Genomic DNA, 21,675 nt, shown 5'->3' with positions numbered 1-21,675 from the left:
AGAAGGACAGGATTAGGAACGAGTATATTAGAGGGACAGCTCAGGTTGGACGGTTTGGAGACAGCAAGAGAGGCAAGATGGAGATGGTTTGGACATGTGTGGAGGAGAGATGCTGGGTATATTGGGAGAAGGATGCTGAATATGGAGCTGCCAGGGAAGAGGAGAAGAGGAAGGCCAAAGAGGAGGTTTATGGATGTGGTGAGGGAGGACATGCAGGTGTGACAGAGGAAGATGCAGAGGACAGGAAGAGATGGAAACACATGATCTGCTGTGGCGCCCCCTAACGGGAGCAGCCAAAAGTAGTAGTAGTAGTACTAGTAGTAAATATATATATCAGAATACTTATACAGGTGGGACTAAATCTGAGGATTTAAGGGAAAGGCAAAAAAAAAACAACCTCAACAACCCCAAGCCACCATAGGATTTGTATTTCTCCTCTTTTTATGGAATTGGACAGTATCATGCAAGTAAGGGAAAGTAAATGATTTGGCGTCGACTCATCATGAAAACCTCAGATGCACCGAGTTACTAATGTGCAGACATTTTTCACGTCTCTTTAAAGTCTGTAATATAGGCTCGACTCAGAGAGAGAGTGTGGCACAAAACCCCAAAGACAACTTTAGTACACAGTTTTTTAATAACATGGCACAATTTACATAACACAAGTTTAAATGAGGAGCATGCTGAAGATTCAGTCGCTTCATTTTTTCTCATTTTTGTACATGATCTAGAAAGACTTCTTTCTTCTTCCCAGTACACGGTAAACAGCAAAAAAAGAAAAAGGAAAAAAGGAAGAAAAAAAAAGAAAATAATAATTCTCTCGTTTAACAATCTTTTTGCGATACGCGTTGACTAACCACTATGGCTCTGGTGGACATTTTTAATGTTTGTATTAAAAAACACTGCACGACATGATCTCACAGAGTTTGAAGCGCACGACTAAACCTTCAGTGAACTACTAAAATAGACCTCTGCCCGTCAGAAACAAGCTGCTCAGAGCTTCCACTCGCTTTTTTTGTCTTTTCATTTTGTTAAGTACAACAACTTCGGATAGCACTTGAATATACGTACTGCTTGACCAACAGGAACACATACTTTACACTCCTTCAGGAACAAATGTGCTGTCCCGTTGCTGCATTCTCTCCAGAAGAAGACTTGGAAATAAAAGGATGCAGGAGTTTTTGCTTTTGAAGCCTTTACTTTTGCACTGTTGACCGCTCACATCGACAGATCCTTTAAAAAAAAAAAAATGCGGTACATGCACTGACAAAGCCGAGGACTGTCCGCCACAGCGCGCCACACTCGGCCGGGTAGCTCTGGCGTAGTTCTGCGGTGCGTTTCCACCAACTGGGCCCAAGTGTTACTGAAGCTCGGGTCAGGTCGACGTGTACGGAGGCGTTCGTGAGGTCTGCGTCGTGGAGAGAATACAGCCTTGTCCTTTTTGTCAGTACACATTCGGATGTGGTGAGGAGGCCGGCTATCAGTGAGGGAGCCCAGACGTTGGTTGCATAGTTGGATGTGGTGGTCTCTGGTATAGTTGGATGTGGTGGTCTCTGGTACAATGTTAATCAGCTGCGTCAACCCAAGGAGGGGAAAAAGAAAAGGAAAAAAAATCCAAAAAAAAAAGGAAACCGCAAAAAAGCACATTCTGAATCTCCCCCTAAATACTCCTCTATTTACATTTGTTCAAAGTAAAGCTTTCAAAAGACCCTTTTGCATATTTGTACCTTGATTTTTATCCGTATGGAGCGAGCACATCCACTGTACACGTTATCTACACACTTCTCTGTCAGTGCTGAAGTACTTGTACATTCCCAAAAAAATGTTTTGTCTGTTGACCTCTACACATCTTACAGACCCTCCGTTTTCTCCGTACCACTTCGCTATACAAGAGAGAGAATGCACACAAAAAGCAGGAGCCGACTGGAGAGGAAAAAAATCCAGTTCATTTTTTTGTTGTTTTGTTCCATGATTATTGTCCCTTTATATTTTTTTACAAAAAACAAAAACACGATTCAATGCACGGGCGTGATTTCCACCCCACATAAGTTATTCACAGCTATGTTACAGTCGTGTTTTGCCCAAGGCTAAGCGCTGGGTGGGAGTTCAGTGTTAGTCAGGCACAGGGCTGTGGCCGCTCTACAGCGCCCTCTAGTCCGTGGCAAGGGAACCGCTCAGCTCACCGCGCCTCAATGTCTTTGTGAGCATGTGAGGAGGGTCTGTCTCTAATATCTGTGGCCAACGGAGTAGTCCGTCTGGGCGAGCCAGGCCGGGCGCCCAGCGTGGGGATGAGAGGGGGTGGGGCGCTGAGGGAGGCAGTGGGCGGCGTCTTGTTCAGGATGCCATTCTGATGGGCGGCGGCGGCTGCTGCAGCTGCTGCCGCGGCGGCGGCTGCAGCCGCTGAAGGGCTGACCCTGGGGTAGTGCATGCTGGGTAACCCGGGCGCTATGAGTCCCTGGGCGTGGTGGGGCAGATGTCCATCCAGCGCCGGGTGGTGCATGGATGGATGCAGGCGCCCGTGCTCGTAGTCCTCTCGGAGCATGTGTAGGCGTTCGCGCTCCTCCAGCTGGGCGCGCTCCTGCTCCCTCCTTTGCTCCAGCACCAGAGGGTGGGCGTGGTCACGGTTAAAGTCATGGGGTTCACGGTCCCTGTAGGAGCGCTCGGCCTCGTAGAGGCGTGGTGCGGCCAGCCGGTGTAGCGGGTCGTTCCTCAGCAGCAGGTCCCGTGCCAGAGGGTCCCGTCTGTGGATGTCCAAGCCACGGTACGGGTCTCTCATTGGGTCCCAATGGAAGGCTGGGTAGGGGAACCTCTCGGCCCCGGGGATGGGGCTTATCCCCATGAAGGGAGCCACCATTCGAGTCCTCTCCAGGCCACTGATGCTGTTGATGGGATGGACGCCTGCCATGCCCATGGGCACGGCCATTGATGTGGGAGGGTGCAGGTTGGGGGTGGTGGGTGCCTGCGTCGGGTGCTCCCCAGATCTGTCTGCGTCTTGCTCCTCCTTCCTCTCCTCCTTCACCTTCACCTCGCTGTTCTTTTTCGAGTGCTCGTAGGAAAGCTCGCTCTTCTTCTCCAGAATCTCTCGGCTCAGACCGCCGTTGGGACGCTCCAGGCTGCTCTGGCGGACGTAGGGGGACGCCGCCCCCCGGTTGGACACTTTATCCTCTAACGTTCGGCCATCGTGGATTATGGGTGCATCCTTGTCGCCGTGCTGGTTTTCTTTCAGCTTGTGCTCATCTACGCTGCCATCCTTCCAGGAGTCGGGATGCTCCCTCTCTCTGTCTTTGGCCTTGTTGTCTTTGTCCCTCGGCAGATCTCCAGGAGCAGAGGGGAGGTGATTCCTGTGGTGCTCGGTGGGCCGGCTGTGTCCCAGCACGCCCATGGGGTTGACAGGGACCGGAGATGGATGACTCGGGTGACGCTTTTCTATGGAGTCTCTGCAAAAAGCACAAGTCCAACCATCAACACCTACTAAAGCTTTCAATATGCTTTTTATTGTGCCAAATCATTATATTACACAAGATAGAGCCTGTTCGTAAAAAGTTAAGATAACTGATAACACTGACACCATTGTGATGCATACCCTTACGACAGCAACCACTTTCATTTTACTGTCTGTAACAAATGAGAGAAGATAACGCCCCCATCAGCTTGTGTTTTTGTGCCAAGGTGCCGAAGAAGTGCCGAGACTTCTTTGGCATCCTGGCAGCCATGTTTGTTGTCATCCGGGGTCTGCGCCTTTCCACTGACACACAGATTCAAAAACCAAAAGAAATCAGAGCAAGATGTTCACCTCAGTCAAAAGATTGGACAAAAATCCAGGAGTCACATCGATTAAGACCTTACCCTAATTTTGGAAATCAGATAGAAGAGTACACATGGCTATTTCATGGCTAGTAGGCACTAAATCTACTTTGGCCAAACCTGATAGTTTTTTTCTCTGACTATTGACAATGCTATAGTTCCTCCATCACCTCAGGTTAAGAGTCTGGGTGTCATCCTGGACAGCACATTATCTTTTGAAGCTCACAACAATGTTACGCGGTCTGCATACTTCCACCTACGCAATATTAATCGTCTTCGCCCGTCACTTACACCTAACAGCACCACCATACTCACTCACACCCTGGTTACATCCCGTGTTGACTACTGCAATTCTGTCCTGTTTGGTCTTCCCCTCACGTGTCTTCATAAACTTTAGTTGGTCCAGAATTCAGCTGCCCGTATCAGTACCAGAACTCCTTCCATAGATCACATCAATCCTGTTCTTCAGCAACGCCACTGGCTCCCTGTTAAATACTGTGTTGACTTCAAGACCCTGCTCCTTACTCTTAAGGCCCTTAATGACCTAGCTCCTTCATATCCACATGCCCTCCCGCACTCTCACATCCTCTTCTGCTCTCCAACTCACTACACCATCGGCTCGCTTGACTACCATGGGGACTAGAGCCATCAGTCATTCTGCCACCCGCCTATGGTACTCTCTCCCATGAGACCTTCACAACACTGACTCTCTTTCAACCTTCAAATCCCATCTCAAAGCGCACCTTTTCAAACTGGCACAAGTCTGATCCACACTTGACTTGAGTTTTGTGCAGATGATGATTTTATACTTATCTGTTGTGTTAACTTGTTATTGTCAACCTGCTTTGTGTTGATCTTATGCTGTCTGATACAGTGCTGCTTGTTTTTTTACTGTGTTCTGTAAGGTCTCCTTGAGTGCTCTGAAAGGCGCCCACAAATAAAATGTATTATTATTATTAATCTGTATGACCACACACATGGTAGTGTGCATGTAAATGGACTTGATGTTATTCTCACTCTGCAAATGGATCAACCAATAACTAAACCGACAGCAGAGCAATGCTCACCTGTCCTTGTCCTCTTTGCTGACAGATGAGTCCCGTTTGTCAGAATCTCGGTCTCTTTCGTGCGAGCTGACGGAGGTGCTCCTTTCAGAGTCTCCGGGTTTGAGCCAGGGTGGTGGCGTGGGGAAGGAGGGTGGCGTGCGGTGGAGCCGGTTCCAGGGCTCCTGTTGGTTGCTGTTGCTGCCGTTGTTGAAGTGCTGCTGTGCGCCGGGGTTGTCTTTAGGGCCAAACACCGAGTTGGGCGTTGCTAGGGATTCAATACGTGGAAACAAACAAAGAACTCAAGTTAAATGCAGCTCTGGTGACCGTGGCCAGGTGTCAAGTTTTGCGCCTTTTGTTCACAAGTATTACTAACAGTAATAATAATAATAAAAAAAGTAATACTTTTTACATTTTTGGCCTTTGATTAGCTTATTCAGAGTGAATAACCATAAATACAAAAGGAAAACAAGCCAAAATTGATGCATCAACATCCCAACCACGAGTATGGAGTGCAGAGGTCAAAGTGGAACATCTTGTACAAAAGTTATGATCATTCCCATGTCCCTAAAATTACTATTTATGTCGAGAAAGCACAAAGACATCACAAAAATGATATTTACCATGATGATATGGAGTTTAGTTAAAGGGGGATCATGAAGCTGAAACTCACTTAGTGCTGGGTTTCCCAGCCCACCAAAGGCTGATGAACTGAGAGAGCCAAGTCCTCCGAATGACGAAGGTCTACTGAACGGCTCTGATGGGAGAGAAAAGATGTTAACATGTACAATCTTCACTTGAATCAACACGATTGTCTCTTAACACAGTTAGGTTGGCTCAGGTTGGACGGTTTGGAGACAAAGCAAGAGAGACAAGATTGAGATGGTTTGGACATGTGTGGAGGAGAGATGCTGGGTATACTGGGAGAAGGATGCTGAATATGGAGCTGCCAGGGAAGAGGAGAAGAGGAAGGCCAAAGAGGAGGTTTATGGATGTGGTGAGGGAGGACATGCTGGTGGTTGGTGTGACAGAGGAAGATGCAGAAAACGGGAAGAGATGGGAACGGATGATCCGCTGTGGCGCCCCCTAACGGGAGCAGCCAAAAGTAGTAGTAGTAGTAGTCTCTTAACACACTCGGATTATAGGCATCAAACCCTCAAAATGGTCGAATGTGGCCAGTGACATTTTTGCCTCGTTGCCGTTCACGTGACTCTCAGGCGCTTATCTACCATGAACTGTGCATTTAATAAGACTACACAGTTAATTTCAGCCAAAGATGTAATGTTAAATACCTGCTACCCGAACAATTGCTGCCACCCTCTGCCAAGTGGCATTTTTGGTTTATGTATGATAAATTGAAATTTGGGAATATGGCTGATGCTTTGCCACATCACTGGAGCGCCAAAAAAAAAAAGTAAGTTGAAGCCAGCTCAATTTTGGTTTGCAGCCCGTCGTACCGGTTACCTACACTGGCATGTCAGGCTTATGTTTGTAGCTTCATGTCACCAACTTCCATTGAAAATGACTTGTCGCCTGTTGCTTTGTCACTGGTAATCTGAACGTCACTGAGCATGGCCGATGGTCGTCTTACCCAAGTGAGAGGCGGGGGCGAGGAAATTTCCGGGGTGGTGGGGCGGATGGCCGAAGGGCCCTGCTGTTGGATGTGTAGGACCTGACCAGGAAGAGGAAGAGAGCATCAGAGAGAGAATTACCAACCAGCCGGTTCCTTCGACAGCTGCGAAACAGCTCTGGACCTGCTATGCAAATGATTCAGTGCGATTATTTTGATAATTTGCTTTAGGATCCCTGATGAGTTGAATGCCTCTGCAGACTTCAAGCAGGGTTAGGTTGTTTGATGGCTAAGCAAACTCCTTTTGATTTTGTCCGTTGTAACATAAAGAAATGTCATCCACTTACGTAGGCTAAACGCCTGAGAACAGGCTACACAAGCTAAAACAAATATGAAAAGCAAATACCACACAACCCAAGTCTTATGTGTATTATGAAACATTCAGCTCATATACATGAATATTTTTACAAATCTTTCCGTAAATGACAGTTGACCCGCAACTGGTAACAGCTAACTACTCAATACCCTCCATGTTTCTTCCAGTTATGTACATGGATCATGGATGTACCTCTAGTCCACCTAACTCCTCTATCCATCCATCATCCGAACCGCTTATCCTGCTCTCAGGGTCGCGGGGATGCTGGAGCCTATCCCAGCAGTCACTGGGCGGCAGGCGGGGAGACACCCTGGACAGGCCGCCAGGCCGTCACACAGGGCCGACACACTCGTACCTAGACGCCGATTCACCTGACCTACATGTCTTTGGACTGTGGGAGGAAACCGGAGCACCCGGAGGAAACTCACGCAGACACGGGGAGAACATGCAAACTCCACACAGAGGACGACCCGGGACGACCCCCAAGGTTGGACTACCCCGGGGCTCGAAATCAGGACCTTCTTGCTGTGAGGCGACCGCGCTAACCACTGCGTTACCGTTCCGTCATCTAACTCCTATTTGTCAAAAAACAATAGATAGTAACTCTGAGGAGAAAAGGAATTGATCCGTTGTCTACTTTTGCTAATTAATCTACTGTGTCATTCATTACTAATAGCCCTGGCAGAAACTCACCTGCTGAAGAGAAGAGCGTTGCTGGCCGGGCCAAGTCGTGAGGGTGATGGATGGCGCCGAAGAGGCTGGGGCCCGGAGGTCGACTGAGGAACTCTGGCTTGAGGCCAAAGTCCAGCTTGTGAGGGTCGACCTGCATCTGCTGCTGGAAGACGCCAGACAGAAGAAAAACACGCACAAATGTAAAACTCTTCCATGCTAATGTAAAGGAACCATCATGTTTTTCTCCAGCTGTGCACGGTGGATAATGACATAATTCAGCTTTAGGGTGCGAGACATTTGCTCAGGACTCTGCAGCCTTGTCTTATTTATTGAACCCATCTTTATGGTGTGAACACACACAATGCATTGAATGTGTAGTGTTACACAGCAAGTTCATTCATTCCAAATGAACGAGTCCATTAACGCCCAAGTGTGCATTGTGTTGGGGTTGCATTGCAAATGCACTGCGATTGGAGTGTGCATGCACTGAACTGATCCTGCTTTTGCATCATGGGTGCATGCATGATCTCAGTGGATGTTGTCAAAATCACAATGAAATCTGTAATCTATATAATTATCTTAATGAAGACAACTGTCATACACATGGTACATAATGATTCAGAGATATACTTGTAATGACCACGAATGACTAGACTCGCTAGCCTTTGGCTAATGGGTCGGACCCTTCAGTTGACAGGTTAGCACAGTCGCATGTGGTCTGGGCTACCCGTGTTCGATTCCTGGCTGTGGTTGCAGCTGGCTAGCTGCTCCCTGAATTCGCTAGATTGGTGTCAGAAGTGGGATGGTGAGACCAGGAGGCCATCGGAAGCACGTGCGGCCAGAGGCGTGGGGGTAGGAGGGGGTAGTATAACAACCATGAATGACTACACTCGCTAGTGTTAAATCATTAATGCTTTTTACTTATTATGGGTTGATTCAAAGTAGATCTGTAATTATGGAAATAAAGAGTTTATTGGCAACACACTTTTATCTCTGGGTTTGGAGAAGGTGTTGAATCTTTCAAGTCAAAAGGGTCAAGTCCAAGTGAAGTCATGAGTTATTGGTGTTAAAGTCAGTCAATCCGCAAGTCTTTTTCAGTTTTGTCAAGTCAACTGTAAAGGGCATCTGGGTGGTGTGGCGGTCTATTCCGTTGCCTACCAACACAGGGATCGCCGGTTCGAATCTCCGTGTTCCCTCCGGCTTGGTCGAGCCTCCCTACAGACACAATTGGCTGTGTCTGCAGGTGGGAAGCTGGATGTGGGCATGTGTCCAGGTCGCTGTACTAGTGCCTCCTCTGGTCGGTCGGGGAGCCTGTTCAGGGGGGAGGGGGAACTGGGGGGGAATAGTGTGATCCTCCCACGTGCTACATCCTCCTGGCGAAACTCCTCACTGTCAAGTGAAAAGAAGCGGCTGGCGACTCCACGTGTATCGGAGGACGCATGTGGTAGTCTGCAGCCCTCCCCGAATCAGCAGAGGGGGTGGAGCAGCGACCGGGACGTCAACTCTAAGTCATCAAATTTGTGAGTCCAAGTCATGTGACTCGAGTCCACACCTCTGCTTCTGCTTCACTCAGATCAGGCAGCGACCAGAATATACAACACTTGCTGTTTTGACAAAAACCTAGAGGAAGTTATTCCCTTATAACTTTTGCATTTTTTTGAAAGTTCTTTTAATAACTTTTGATCACGTCGCTGCATGATCTGAGTCAACAGACGTGAGTCATGCATGCACAAGCATAAACGGTTTACCCAGCTTTATTATATTACGTAAATAAAGACAAGAGTTTATTAGTTTTGGCTCATCCGGTGTTCCTCCAGTTCTCCTGTGCTGAGATCAGCAGTGAAGGATTTGCTGACTTGCTAAATATGATCCGACTCCTCGTTTGCTTTCAGGGCTCGTACCCGAATACACGTTTTGACACTGGGACTGCCCAGTCTGAGTCAACCGTAGATGTGAGTCGCGCAAGCATGCTGACGGTTGGCTCAGACTGGGCAGCATCAGAGAGCAGCGGTGGTCGCGCGAGCTTGAGGGTGAATGAAGAGAGGTAACGGTGGTAGCGAGAACAAACGTTTTTCAAAGGTTTGAAATCACCACGACCACAAGAGGTTCTTGTTCATCCAGTCATAACTGCACAATAAATATTAGGCTGATCCAGTAGTGTGCGAGATTAGCTGTGACAGATACACACAAACACATACACGGACACACACAAGTGACTAAACACAAAATTATCTCTGCCAGACGGTTGCCTGGAAGGACTTAATGAGTGCAGAGGCCATGCAATCAATTCCTTGCACCACAAGGTGGCAGTCCTCAGGTTGCACAGTTAACATGACAGAACCTGCTTTCGTTTTTTTTCTCCCCAATTGTGGCACAGTTTTCCCGGTCGTTGCCCCGCCCCTTCTGGGGAGGGCTCCAGACTACCACGTCTCCTCCGATACATGTGGAGTCACCAGCTGCTGCTTTTCACCTGACTGAGGAGTTTCGCCAGGGGAACCTGGCACGTAGGAGGATCATGCTACTCTCTCCAGTTCCCCCTCCCCCCTGAACAGGCGCCCCCGACCGACCCGAGGAGGCGCTAGTGCAGCAACCAGGACACATGCCCACATCCGGCTTCCCACCCGCAGACACGGCCAATTGTGTCTGCAGGGACGCCCGACCAAGCCAGAGGTAACACGGGGATTCGAACCGGCGATCCCCGTGTTGGCAGGCAACGGAATAGGCCGCCACGCCAACCGGATGCCAGAACCTGCTTTCTAACTGCTGTCAGTTAACGGTGGTGACAACATTAACGTGGATTGCACCGTATTATCAGTAAATGAGAAGTAAGGCTGCCGTGTCCGAGTTGTGTTCCCCGCAGCCCAGATGAGTTCTCACCTTCACTTTCTGTTGATGGTGGTATATCTGCCAGGCGATATGGACATGCATGGCACACCACTTCCCCGGCTTCTGCACATGCCATGACAAAAACACATTGTCACCACATTAAACTTAAATGTGACAAGAGGGAGTCAAGTAACTGATTGATCAAAAATGTTCATGTTGAATAACTGAATGTTAATACTGTTTCAAGAGAAACGGTCTCGCTGCAGCGCCTTTTGGATTACTCCACATGGAGTGTGGTACGAGCGACTGTAGACCTCTAAAAAGTGTTCTTGTCATTTTGGGGCTCTCGGACTACATCTGGATCCATTTATGTTTTCCCAATGTTGAAAATGGACAGGGTTTTCGGATCCTGTTTGCCAGATATTCTGCTTTTAGAACATGCCGAGTTATAAGCAGACATGTCATATGACAAGGTTATCGTCACATATCTTCACATGTGGGTCAATTCTTCAGAATTGTTTTGTTAACAAACATGATGTGGCTGTTGTGTCACTGGGCTATGAGACGGATCACTTGTATTAGTGTGCACAAGCTGCACAAATAACCCAGCTAATAGTGGCTAAATAAACCAGCTAATAGCGGTTAGCAATTTCTTAAAGCGGCTTCAAAATCCACATCAAGTAATATAGAAATGCATAAGAGAGCAAGCCTCCGGACAAAAGTCAGTGTTAGCATTAGCTATAGCTAAAGGCGATTTACACCCCTATGCATATTTACATTGCACTAAAACAGGGTTGGGTGTGGAATCCATTATTTGGGGCATTCAGTTTAGGTCACGCATTAGAGGTCTACAACTGCAACTCAAATGAGAACATTAAGCGGGAAACACCGTCTGCACATGTTTTATCAAAAGCTCAGCCCTTTATAATTCGGGGAACGGAGTCTAAATGAGTCAGCTGAAACTGGGCCGGATCCGCCCACAGTCTGGCAGATCCACATAGGAATCACATCCGCTCGTTGGACAGAGTGCGGCCTCCTTACAAAAGTCGCAACCCGTTTTTAAATCCGGCCTTGTGGACCTAAAATGAGTCAGGAGTCGGCACCTGAATTCCCTATTTCTCGCATCCATTTTGTTTTTTTTAAGAACAGACTCCAGTGGACTGTTAACGATTACGATCCTTGAATATGCCGCCATGCATTTTTGTACCGGCGTCACGGCGGATCCGTTTTGCGGATCTGCGCCAGATGCTGTGGTACATCTGGCCCGGATCCTACCCAGTTTAATTTTGCTGTCTGGTGCTCATTTAATTAAAGACATCACCTGCGTAGATACCACAGAGCCCTTTAAGGTGTCATGACTGCCGTTATGTCTCTTATGGGAGACATGAACTTCAAACGACCACAGAGGACGTACTTACCCTGAGAATGGGCCGAAACGGATCGGTCAGCTAAAGGAGGCAGAGAGGGAGAGGCAGAAGTGGGTTGAATTAGTTTGCCGTCACTCAAGCACGTGTAATTAGCAGCCATGCTCAGCGGCATTACTGATCACAGTCAAATGTTAACATTTCACTTTTAAATGAAGCGTCGCAGGAGTAATTAACACGTGGCCATTCATGAAGACGCCCACAGCCTCCCTGCAGACAAACACTGACAAACTGGGAGACTGAGACGCCGCTCCCACAAAGACGTGGATAGGATCACACACACACACACACATACACTATATACACACACACACACACACACACACACACACACATATATATACATCTATGTGTGTATATATACACACACACAGTTGGGGCAGTGTGAGAAACACAACAAGCAACATTGTTTACAAGTAAACACTGAAAAGACGTGAAGATGCACAGACGAAGTGTGTAGTAGCGGTAACACTTCATAATAAGGGTACATTAATTACCGGCAGTTAATGCAGTAATAAGCAGTAACTAACAGTTAAGTAATGTGTCTATTCATGTACTAATATTAACCTGTAAACCCTCGATAATTGTCAACAAGAGACATGTGTTAACTTTTAGTTAATGCTTATTACTGCATTAACTAATGGTTAATTAACGTACTCTTATTGTGAAGTGTAGCTTATTAGACACATCCAGCGGGTTGGAGGTCTGGAGGTAACAAAAATGCACCAAAAAATTAAAATGGCATGAATATTTAAATATTTGATCAAAATAAAGTTTGAAACATTCAAATATTGAGGAAATACGATTTGTATCAACAATTGTTGATTTTTTGCACACTAAACAGATCAATCAATCAATCCATCAGCCAAAAAAACTTTATGTAGTTCATTTACAGCTTAAAATGCATTGTAAGTTATGTCAAAGTGCACAGATTTAAGTGGGTAGTGCTAAAAGATGAAAACCGACAGAAAAAAACGGAAACGTGGGATAAAGAAAAAATAAATATGAAAATAAATATAATGAAAAAAAAAATAATAAAAGAACAAAAATTAATAGATACCATATTTGATTTTCAGGAAAACCAGTCACGTGTGGTTGTTTTTAGGGAAAGTTGACATGTGTGTGTGTGTGTGTGTGTGTGGTCTTACCCTGGGGTCCTTCTGTAAGAGTGTGTGTGGGACCGCCCCGGGTCTCGCGGACACATCCAGCGGGTTGGAGGTCTGGAGGTAACAGAAGAAATCACACAACATTAAACGTGAGCAGGTTTGGCGAGTATCTGGTGTCGGTCTGAGATTTTCCACAACAGTTCTCGAACCCAGCCGAGGCTGGAAGACTTCGAGCCCCCCGCCTCCGGGTCACGTGTTGTCATACCTTGGGCTGAAAGGCGCCCTGGAGTGAGCCGAAGGGCCCGGTGGGGGGGATGACGGGCGGAAGGCCAGACATGGCAGGGGGGTAGGAGTGGAAGAGCTGAGAGAGACAGGAAGAGAGACAGGAAGAGAGAGAGAGAGAGAGAGAGAGAGAGAACGAGGGGTTAGGATGGTTGCATGAGCAGCGGAGGCCTCAATTATCAATTATGATGCTAAGTTTGTTTGTCTGTTGACAAGTCTGTCTTTTCAAATCTAGAAAATATTCTTTCTCCCTTTAATCCCATTAATGGATTGAAACACTAGAAAGCCACTAATGTAAATAATAATAATAATAATAATAATAAAAAGACCTGCCAGTCAGATGGTTGCTGGTTGGGGAGTAATAAAGATGTCATGTTTAAGTAGCAGGAGGATGTTAGTTCAGCTAATGTGCCCCCCACAGTCGGTTACAGGACAGCTTTCTTTAGATAAGACTAGGAATAGAAATATGTGGAGGGATTTATTTATATTTTGGCGCCGGGACGTGCCGGGCTCAACTCTAAATATGGTCAGTGATTCACAACAATTTAATGACTCGTCTTTGGTGCCGCCTCATGGGGTGCCATTTTTTTGTTTGTGTGTGTGTCTGTCTATTTATTCATTTATGTATTATCTCTCCGTCTAGTCTATCTATTATGGGGAGGGGTCAGTCAGAAAAAAGTTGGGACACAAATTGCATTTGCCCTGGTGTTAATGAAAACGTGACGGGTTGAAACAAATATGGAAAATCACTACCAGGTTTGATCTGCTTTAACACAAACCCACACATTTACGTTAAACTCCCCCCATTTATTTATTTTTAGCCCCCCCCTTTTCTCCCCAATTGTAGTTGGCCAATTACCCTATTTTCCGAGCCGTCTCGGTCGCTGCTCCGCCCCCTCTGCCAATCCGGGGGGGAGGGCAGACTACCACATGCCTCCTTCGATACATGTGGTGTCGCCAGGGGGACGTAGCACGTGGTAGGATCACGCTACCCCCCCCCCCCCGAACAGGTGCCCCGGCCGACAAGAGGAGGCGCTAGTGCGGAGATCAGGACACATACCCACATCCGGCTTTCTACCCGCAGACAGGGCCAATTTTGCCTGTAGGGACGCCCGGCCAAGCTGGGGGTAACACGGGGATTCGAACCGGCGATCCCTGTGTCGGTAGGCAACGGAATAGACCGCCACGCCACCGGGATGCCCCAAACTTCCCCCCATTTTAAAATCAAGTCTCAGCTCAACTCTGAATCAAAAGCTTTGTCTTCGTGTACAAGAGCTGAAGACCTTAATTGCACGAGTAAGAGGCTACATAATCAGTAATAACAGTAATGAACAAGATAAGCAATAAGCAAGACACACACCCTTTATACCAGAACTACAATAGTCTCCTCTGAGAGGCCACTTTCCACTTCCTTTCTCCATCCCATAATAATAAACTCCACGGACAACATTTTCACTCTTCTGTGCACATGCAATACATCTTACGCTGCACGACGGTAATGGTCCAGCAGCGTTTCATTTATCATAACATGTGCCGGGGCTGCGGGTTGATAAAGTGCAGCCTGGGTGTTTATAGTATCCGTTTACAGAAGCAGATGAGTGATCGCATGGATTCTACCACATACAGCACACACGTGCACACACAGCCGGACCACCAACTCACACGGGCTGGAATGGGCAAGCAAAAAAAACCAAACAAACATATATATATATATAGATATATATATATATGTGTATGTCTACGGGGAAACTCACACTGTGTCTGTAGAAGGGGTCAACTTTTGTTGGGTATTTTTCAAACTGTGGGAGAAATGAAACAAGACGCTAAGTACAGCGGACAAGGGGAGAAAATACATGTTAGCCTACACAATACATCCCAAGGCTGAGATTGACCCCTGACTCGAGGTCATCTCAGGCAACACAAAATACCCCCCCCCACCCACCCCCCAAAAAAGAGTTAATTTCAGTACTAAAAACACGCTCACAGATTCACAGTTTAGACTCCACATTCGAGATGTTATCGAGTGAGGCTGCGTTTAAAACCACTTTCCCAATCTCCAGCGTCTCGACCGTAGCCAAGGTCTCCCTTTGTTTCCAAGCTGCCGATGTGGTGAGCATCTGAAGGCCTTGTAAACCAGCGTGGGCTGTGTCTCATTTGGGCCAGTTTTAGTGGTGTAATGTGGGCTCGGGGAAAACATTTCCCCAGTCAAGACTAAACACTGCAGCCATAAAGAGGCTTTTTATGGCCTCATTAGCTGTCAGAGGCCTCCCCACGCTGCCTTTGAGGAATCATCAGAGCCAAGCTGCAAGTCGATGGGCCCGGCAGTTGCAGTGCAAATCACATGAATGTGTGCGTGTGAGTCTCAGGTCCGGCCATCCGTTGCCTGTGGTCCCCCCTAACAAACAGTGGGAGTCTAACTCAAAGCATTCGCCGATAATAAAATGCCTCCCAAACAGGACTAAATGATGTCATTAAATTCAGAATGAATTAAGTGCGTTATGTTCTCAAAGCTGGCTTCGAGTTTGACTTGCCCGGGGCAAGTTATTGCCAATTTAAGAAATAGCTGCATTGGGTTTGAGGGTTAAGAGTATGCCAGAGAAAACACTAGAAAGGCTTTTTGGCGAGAAGAAAGGCATCATTGTGGTGTGGACAGACACACATGATCATCATTGAGAGCTGGCCACAGAAACCCACTGTTCCCTGCAGCAGAAAGTGGGGTATGCTCGTACACAAGCATACTGTCTGAAATCCTCACTGTCGGAGCGACTGAGGAAAGAAAAACGACTTTTAAGCTGATCCCAAGCGAGTCTTGCAAACAAACTCATTACTGCTGCATAAAAGACATTAAAAACACAATATTAAGATCATCCAAGCCAGTTTTGACTCGCCCCAGGGTTGCCAACCATCCGTAAATTCACGGACAGAAAATTATCTTAATTTCACCTTGTTTGCTTTCAAATCCATAAAAAAAAGTTCTGACTGCCATCAGTTTCCTCCTTGTTAGGAACCTTTTCTTCACTGAAATTGGATGAAGAGCGTAGATAGCTCGATGTGCCTTCTAATGAAAACTGTTCGACCCCTGGACTTCAAATCTAGAAAAATGTCAAGGTGGATGGAAATCTTCCGAATCGCCTTAGAAAATGTTCCTTTCAGTCACTTTGAAAGAAGGACACCGATTTTATGTGACGAATGAGAAAACAACAGTGAAAGACAACAAAAGCTTTCCAACCCACCAAGGTATAACCCTGTGGGTATAACCCTAACAGTCCATCTTAAGGGGCGGTCATTACCATTGTTGCAAGCGACATTTTTTTTGCTTTCTTGGACATAGCAGGATAGGACATCTTGCTACAGGAAAATATGGACATAGCAGGATATGACATCTTGCTACGGGAAAATATGGACATAGCAGGATATGACATCTTGCTACGGGAAAAGCTCCCATTCGTGTTTTGTAAACGGCACAAACAACCAGCATCGTTCGTGTTGGCGTTAGCTATATAGGTAGCTGGTTAGCTTTTAGCCTTTCACCACAACTGAAACACATTAGCGGGAAGCTAACCAGCTAGCTATAGCGACAAATGCTAAAAGGCCGATAAAATAATAAATATGCATACAATTTGACCCTGTTTTCTATGACACAGCAAACCATGCAACCGCTGTCTTGTTTTGCATCTTGTGATTGCACGGTGAACAATATCAAATGAATACCACGACAAAATTAGAGCTCGCTCTGTGATTGGTTTTCCCTCCAGGGGTCACTGTAATACTTGGGATCACACTTTAAATCAGACTAATTTACGGGTCAGTTCAACAAGGTTGATCTTTAGTACAGAGGGACAAGACAAGAATTCTTCCGAGACGGATGCGGCTACCTTTTCCCCCTCCACGTGTGCTTGAATTAAAAGTGTAATGTGACTGCCCCTTACATCCTATAATGTCAAAATCCTAAATTAATGATTGGCAACCCTGCACCCACCCCCATTGACCTCCACCACCCTCTCCACCTTCCACAGTTGTGTTCTACTTATCCTCACATTTCTGGCGGGGGTACGCACCATGGGCGGTGCTGGGGTGGGCATGATGGCGTGGGGAAAGGGCGTGAAGGTGTGCTGGTGGGTGTGCTGGTGGGTGTGTTGGTGCTGATGCTGATGCTGGTGTTGGTGCTGGTGAAACTCGGTGCGCAGGTAGGGCGGAGGGCCCAGCGAGGCACCGCGGTCAGCACTCTGCGAGGCCAGGAAACGAGTGTTGAGCTCCTGGCGCAGAAGGTCTTGCTCTGGGGGGAGACACAAGATGGGAAAATGAGGGACGATTAGCACTTTTGGGTTGGTGGAACAGGAAAACAACTATGAAATAACTATGAAATGAGCCTGGTTAGTGAGGCTGAAGATAATTACATGTGGCGGGCGGCGAAACGGTGAGAAGAAATAGCTCTGAATTTTTGAGGTCTTTTCCTATTTTATACTGACCGCCCATGTAGTACATAGGAAGGTTTCATTTTCACAGTCATCCATCCTTTTGTTCATAACGGACATGCATGTTTGTCTTGCAATCTAGATTTCAATGCAACATGACGCTACAGCAGTCTATCAGTGAATCTGAGTGGTCATTTAAACAAAATGACATTCATTTTTAGTGTTAAATTCCCTTTTACTGTTTGCTCTGCTGTAACTCCTCTTGGTAATAGCTTGTAGGTTGTATAACAGGAAGTAGCACAGTACGAAATGACTGTGACCAACTGTAAAAAACGAATTTGCTTTGATCAAGTGCTGTAGAATCATGTTAGCTTCGGTTGAAGCGTGGAGGGTTATTTTTTTTTGCACTGAACAAGGATTATGGAGTTATACCCCCTTAATTGCATTGAACCGTAGATGGAAAGCTGGAATTGTGTGTCCAGTATGAAGAGAAGGTTGGATGACTGACAAATTCAACCCTACCTATGAGCAGCGAGTATAACATACTGTACAGACTTCAAAACTTCATAACTGTTCCTTTTAACCTATTCTGGGTGTTCTAGTTCCACTGTAAGGGCAACTGATTTTTCTTAAACCCGCCTTTTTTGAGACGGTAACATCTGCCGTTGTAATAAAACCTTGAACCTTTGCTTGGCGACGACGTCTGCAAGAAAAAGAGGAAAATTCCCGCGTTCACCCGCTTTTCTTCCAAGTTGAGCCAATTTCCTTGAGAGATTACATCATCTCCAGGGTACCCGTATCATTTCTGTTTCACGGCGATTCACTGCGTTGATGCCCTATATGTTCATTTCGAGCTTTATTTGCCTTGGAGTGCAGACGGAATTTTCTCCTCATAAAATCTTTATTAGCATCTTCTGAAGGGAATCCAGCAGGGTCTATTCCATATTGACCAAGTTGATTTCCTCGCCGATGAACGCAGTTCGAGGTGAAAATGGAAGTATATCACACACAAGCACACTTCCATGCAGACCCTGACATTCAGCTCACCAGCGCTGCATCCTGATTCGACGGCCATCAACGCGGTGAGCCCGTGTGTGTGGTGTCAATCAATCAGAGCAGAGACAGACAGGGTGAGAGCATGCTCCTGTCCGCACCACCATAAACATACGAAAAGCCCCGGGCGGGTGTATCCGGGGAATCTTGGCCTCATGGTTGCTTGTTCTTTGAATTAGCACCGGGGTAACATTCTGTCCGGTGTTGTAATGCAGTTGTTTCGCCGTGTGCGCCTCACATGTCATGGGAGGCTCGGCAACCTGACACCGCTCATCTAAACAGAAACTTGGAGCCCAGACCTTCTGCTACAAAGCCTCGGAGTGGTTAAATGACCCCCCCCCCGCCCCATTTCAGTAGGACTTTTTACTAACTTGAGGGCAGGAAATTGTGGGCTATATTATTTTGTGAGATCATTAGAGGGCTCCACTCTCTCTTTGTTTGACCTGAGTAAGAAGCTGTGGTATATCATGTTTTATGATTCTCATAGGCCATGGTTTTCAACATCATATTTAATTATCTTGGAGCAGTTGTAGCACATGCAACTGAATGACAGTGACTCTCATGACCTCATGTTTACTTTTTTATTAGGGCTGCCCCCGATCAAAGATTTCCCCTGTCAGCTAGAAGTCATTAGTTCAAGCCATTTGTCAACTAGTCTTCGCATATCTATGATATTAATATCCATTCATCCATTATCCGAGCCGCTTATCCGAATTCGGGTCACGGGATGCTGGAGCCTATCCCAGCAGTCATCGGGCGGCAGGCGGGGAGACACCCTGGACAGGCTGCTAGTCCATCACAGATAAATTAATGATTAGTGTGGCGAATTTAGGGGCAGCCAGGAGTCAAACCCGGATAGCCCGGACCACGAGCAACTGCGCTAACCAGTCAACCAAAGGAGATATTAATTATTTAAATGTACATTTTTGGGGGCATCAGAAAATGGTTTGAGTTACGGGGCTGAGGAACAATGTGATAAGTAATATTGTTAACACCGGGCTACATTACAGAGAAATACAAAACCGCAATAATGAGCCTTTAAAATATAAAGGAAGCGAGCCGCCTGTTGACGACAGCGGCAAACGAGGTCATGAATAATGATTCTGAATGTGTCGGCAGAACCAGCAGGGAGACTGAACATTTTTTACTGAGTGACGCCAATTCCTGTTTCTGTCATTTCAAATTAAAAGCCCTCATACGTTTCATAGTTATTGTTGGTTTTTTTAAGCATTTCACACGGGGTTTTTTTCTGCGACTAAGCGACCAATGAAAACTCGGTCAACTGAGACTCTTCTCGTCGACTAACGTTTGGTCGGCTATTGGGGGGCAGCCCTACTTTTTATTCAAGAGCACAAATTGACAAAACACCGGCAGAGTTTCTTTTATTTTGAGATCGATGTCACAAACTAAGTATGATGTGGGCATACTTTGATATTTCTGAAGTATGAGTTGACTAATTTGTGAGCATAATTTGTAAGGCTTGCATTTGTATTACCGCATTTTTTAATTTCATGCGCAATTTCGCCACTCTTGGGCTTCTGTATTCTGCTGGGGCTCTGCGTAAAATGAATGAGCCTGAGGTTTCCTGCCAAACCACTAGGTGGTGGTGTATGACGTTTGCCTCTATTGTCTTTGTTTACCTGAATAGGCACTCCCAGCAGCAGGGTGTCCGGGGACTGGCAAGGCGCTAGATGTCAGCGGTGGCGGTGGGGGCAAGGCCGCTGGAGGCGCGAACATATTGGGGTGATGTGGGTGTGGTGAGGACTGGAGGGCAGGGGGGAAGCCGTGGGGATTACTCTGGTTGGACGCCAGAGGCAAAGCGAAGGTGGATGCTGCTGCAGCTGCAGCGGGAGGAGGTGGGTGGTGGGGGAGGTGCAGGGAGGGAGCAGGGGGCCCGTGGGGCTTGCTGCCTGGGGTGCTGCTCCTACTGCTGCTGTAAAGAGGGAGATGTAAAAAGAAAGAGAGAGAGAGACAGCGAAAGAAAAATATCAGGCATGATCAGTTGAGATTAACACTTGTTCCTCCACATTCCCTCTCCTCCATCTGTTACAGCATGCGATTCCCAATGCTGTTTTCACACCTCAACTGGCCTCCGTTCTTATACACAAATCTCTCGCTCAGCTGGCAGAATTCAGAGCGTTCAAAATGCACAAGGGGAAAAAACGCAACACATTCAGAACTCCCTCATATGCAAATAGAGAGCTACTGGCAAACATAACTGAAAACGAGCGCTTGGTTTTGAACGCCGCCCCTGTTAATCGCACTTCCTCTCCAGCCAGGTACCGCACATGTGCATAGGAAATGGGAAGCGAGTGAGCGTATGAGTGTTGTAAACAAACAGTCTTTTGTCTTTGCTAACGTGTGTGGGTTTTCCCTGGGGCCAGTCAGGGAGCCTGCGTGTCTGCATCTTTACACGCTAAGCCTAAAAGCTAATTCGCGGCGCTCCCTCTCAATGGTGAAGCCCAGCCGTGATTATTCACAGTGGGTGCCAGGCGCGCTGACAAGACTGGCAGGGCTGGCATAGGAAGAGGCAGGCGGTGCCAGGTCCTGAGAGCCCAATAAGCCCACGGAGCCCACACTCGGTCCCAGTATTGGAGCGCCGCGGGCCTCAGTGCTTGGCTATACATAGGACACAACAGACACAACCCTGAACTGGTCCGGTTGTCATGCATTTTTCTTAGTGGTTCACTTGTATGAGGCGGGTTAAGGTCAGGGTTTCTTTGTAAAAACTGAAACTTTAGCTAGCACTTTTTACAATAAGGGGTACTTTCTTGAGGGTTTGTATTAATAGTTAATATTACAATTGTTAATGTGATAAAAAACAGTAATAAGATGTTTTAATGCATTCATAAAAATACTTTTTGGGTTGCCAGGTTGGGAGCCCACGTGGGGAGAGTCTCCATGGACATTTTCTGGCAACCTACGTGATTAGACAAAGCTAGCCAAACCATTAACCACCGTCTGACCTTGACCCAAAACCTTAACCGCTAAACTTAACTGCTAGCTAACCTTAACCCTAAACTTAACCGCTGCAACTGCTGTCGCCAGCAACACTGCACGAAAATGTGACTTTTGTCCTCTCCGGTTTACACGGTTCCCGAGGG

General features: G+C 46.8%; 1 protein-coding gene across 1 annotated transcript; it reads right to left on the bottom strand.

The window, feature by feature from the left end:
* Nucleotides 1-628: 628 nt before the first annotated feature.
* On the bottom strand, nt 629-20,417 carry auts2a (activator of transcription and developmental regulator AUTS2 a). Its single transcript, XM_056284594.1, has 12 exons — nt 20,212-20,417; nt 17,141-17,379; nt 14,858-14,902; nt 13,087-13,182; nt 12,864-12,935; nt 11,710-11,739; nt 10,343-10,414; nt 7,487-7,628; nt 6,439-6,519; nt 5,521-5,604; nt 4,872-5,115; nt 629-3,437 (listed from the first exon to the last, which is right to left on the bottom strand). The coding sequence occupies exons 1-12, from the start codon at nt 20,306-20,308 to the stop codon at nt 2,180-2,182; spliced, it is 2,460 nt and encodes an 819-aa protein (XP_056140569.1). The 5' UTR covers nt 20,309-20,417; the 3' UTR covers nt 629-2,179.
* Between the last annotated feature and the right edge of the window lie 1,258 nt (nt 20,418-21,675).

This window comes from Lampris incognitus, chromosome 8 (assembly GCF_029633865.1).
Source record: "Lampris incognitus isolate fLamInc1 chromosome 8, fLamInc1.hap2, whole genome shotgun sequence".
NCBI classification, from domain to species: domain Eukaryota; kingdom Metazoa; phylum Chordata; class Actinopteri; order Lampriformes; family Lampridae; genus Lampris; species Lampris incognitus.
Note: the sequence above shows the minus strand (reverse complement) of the source record. Positions and strands in the feature narration are given on the sequence as shown.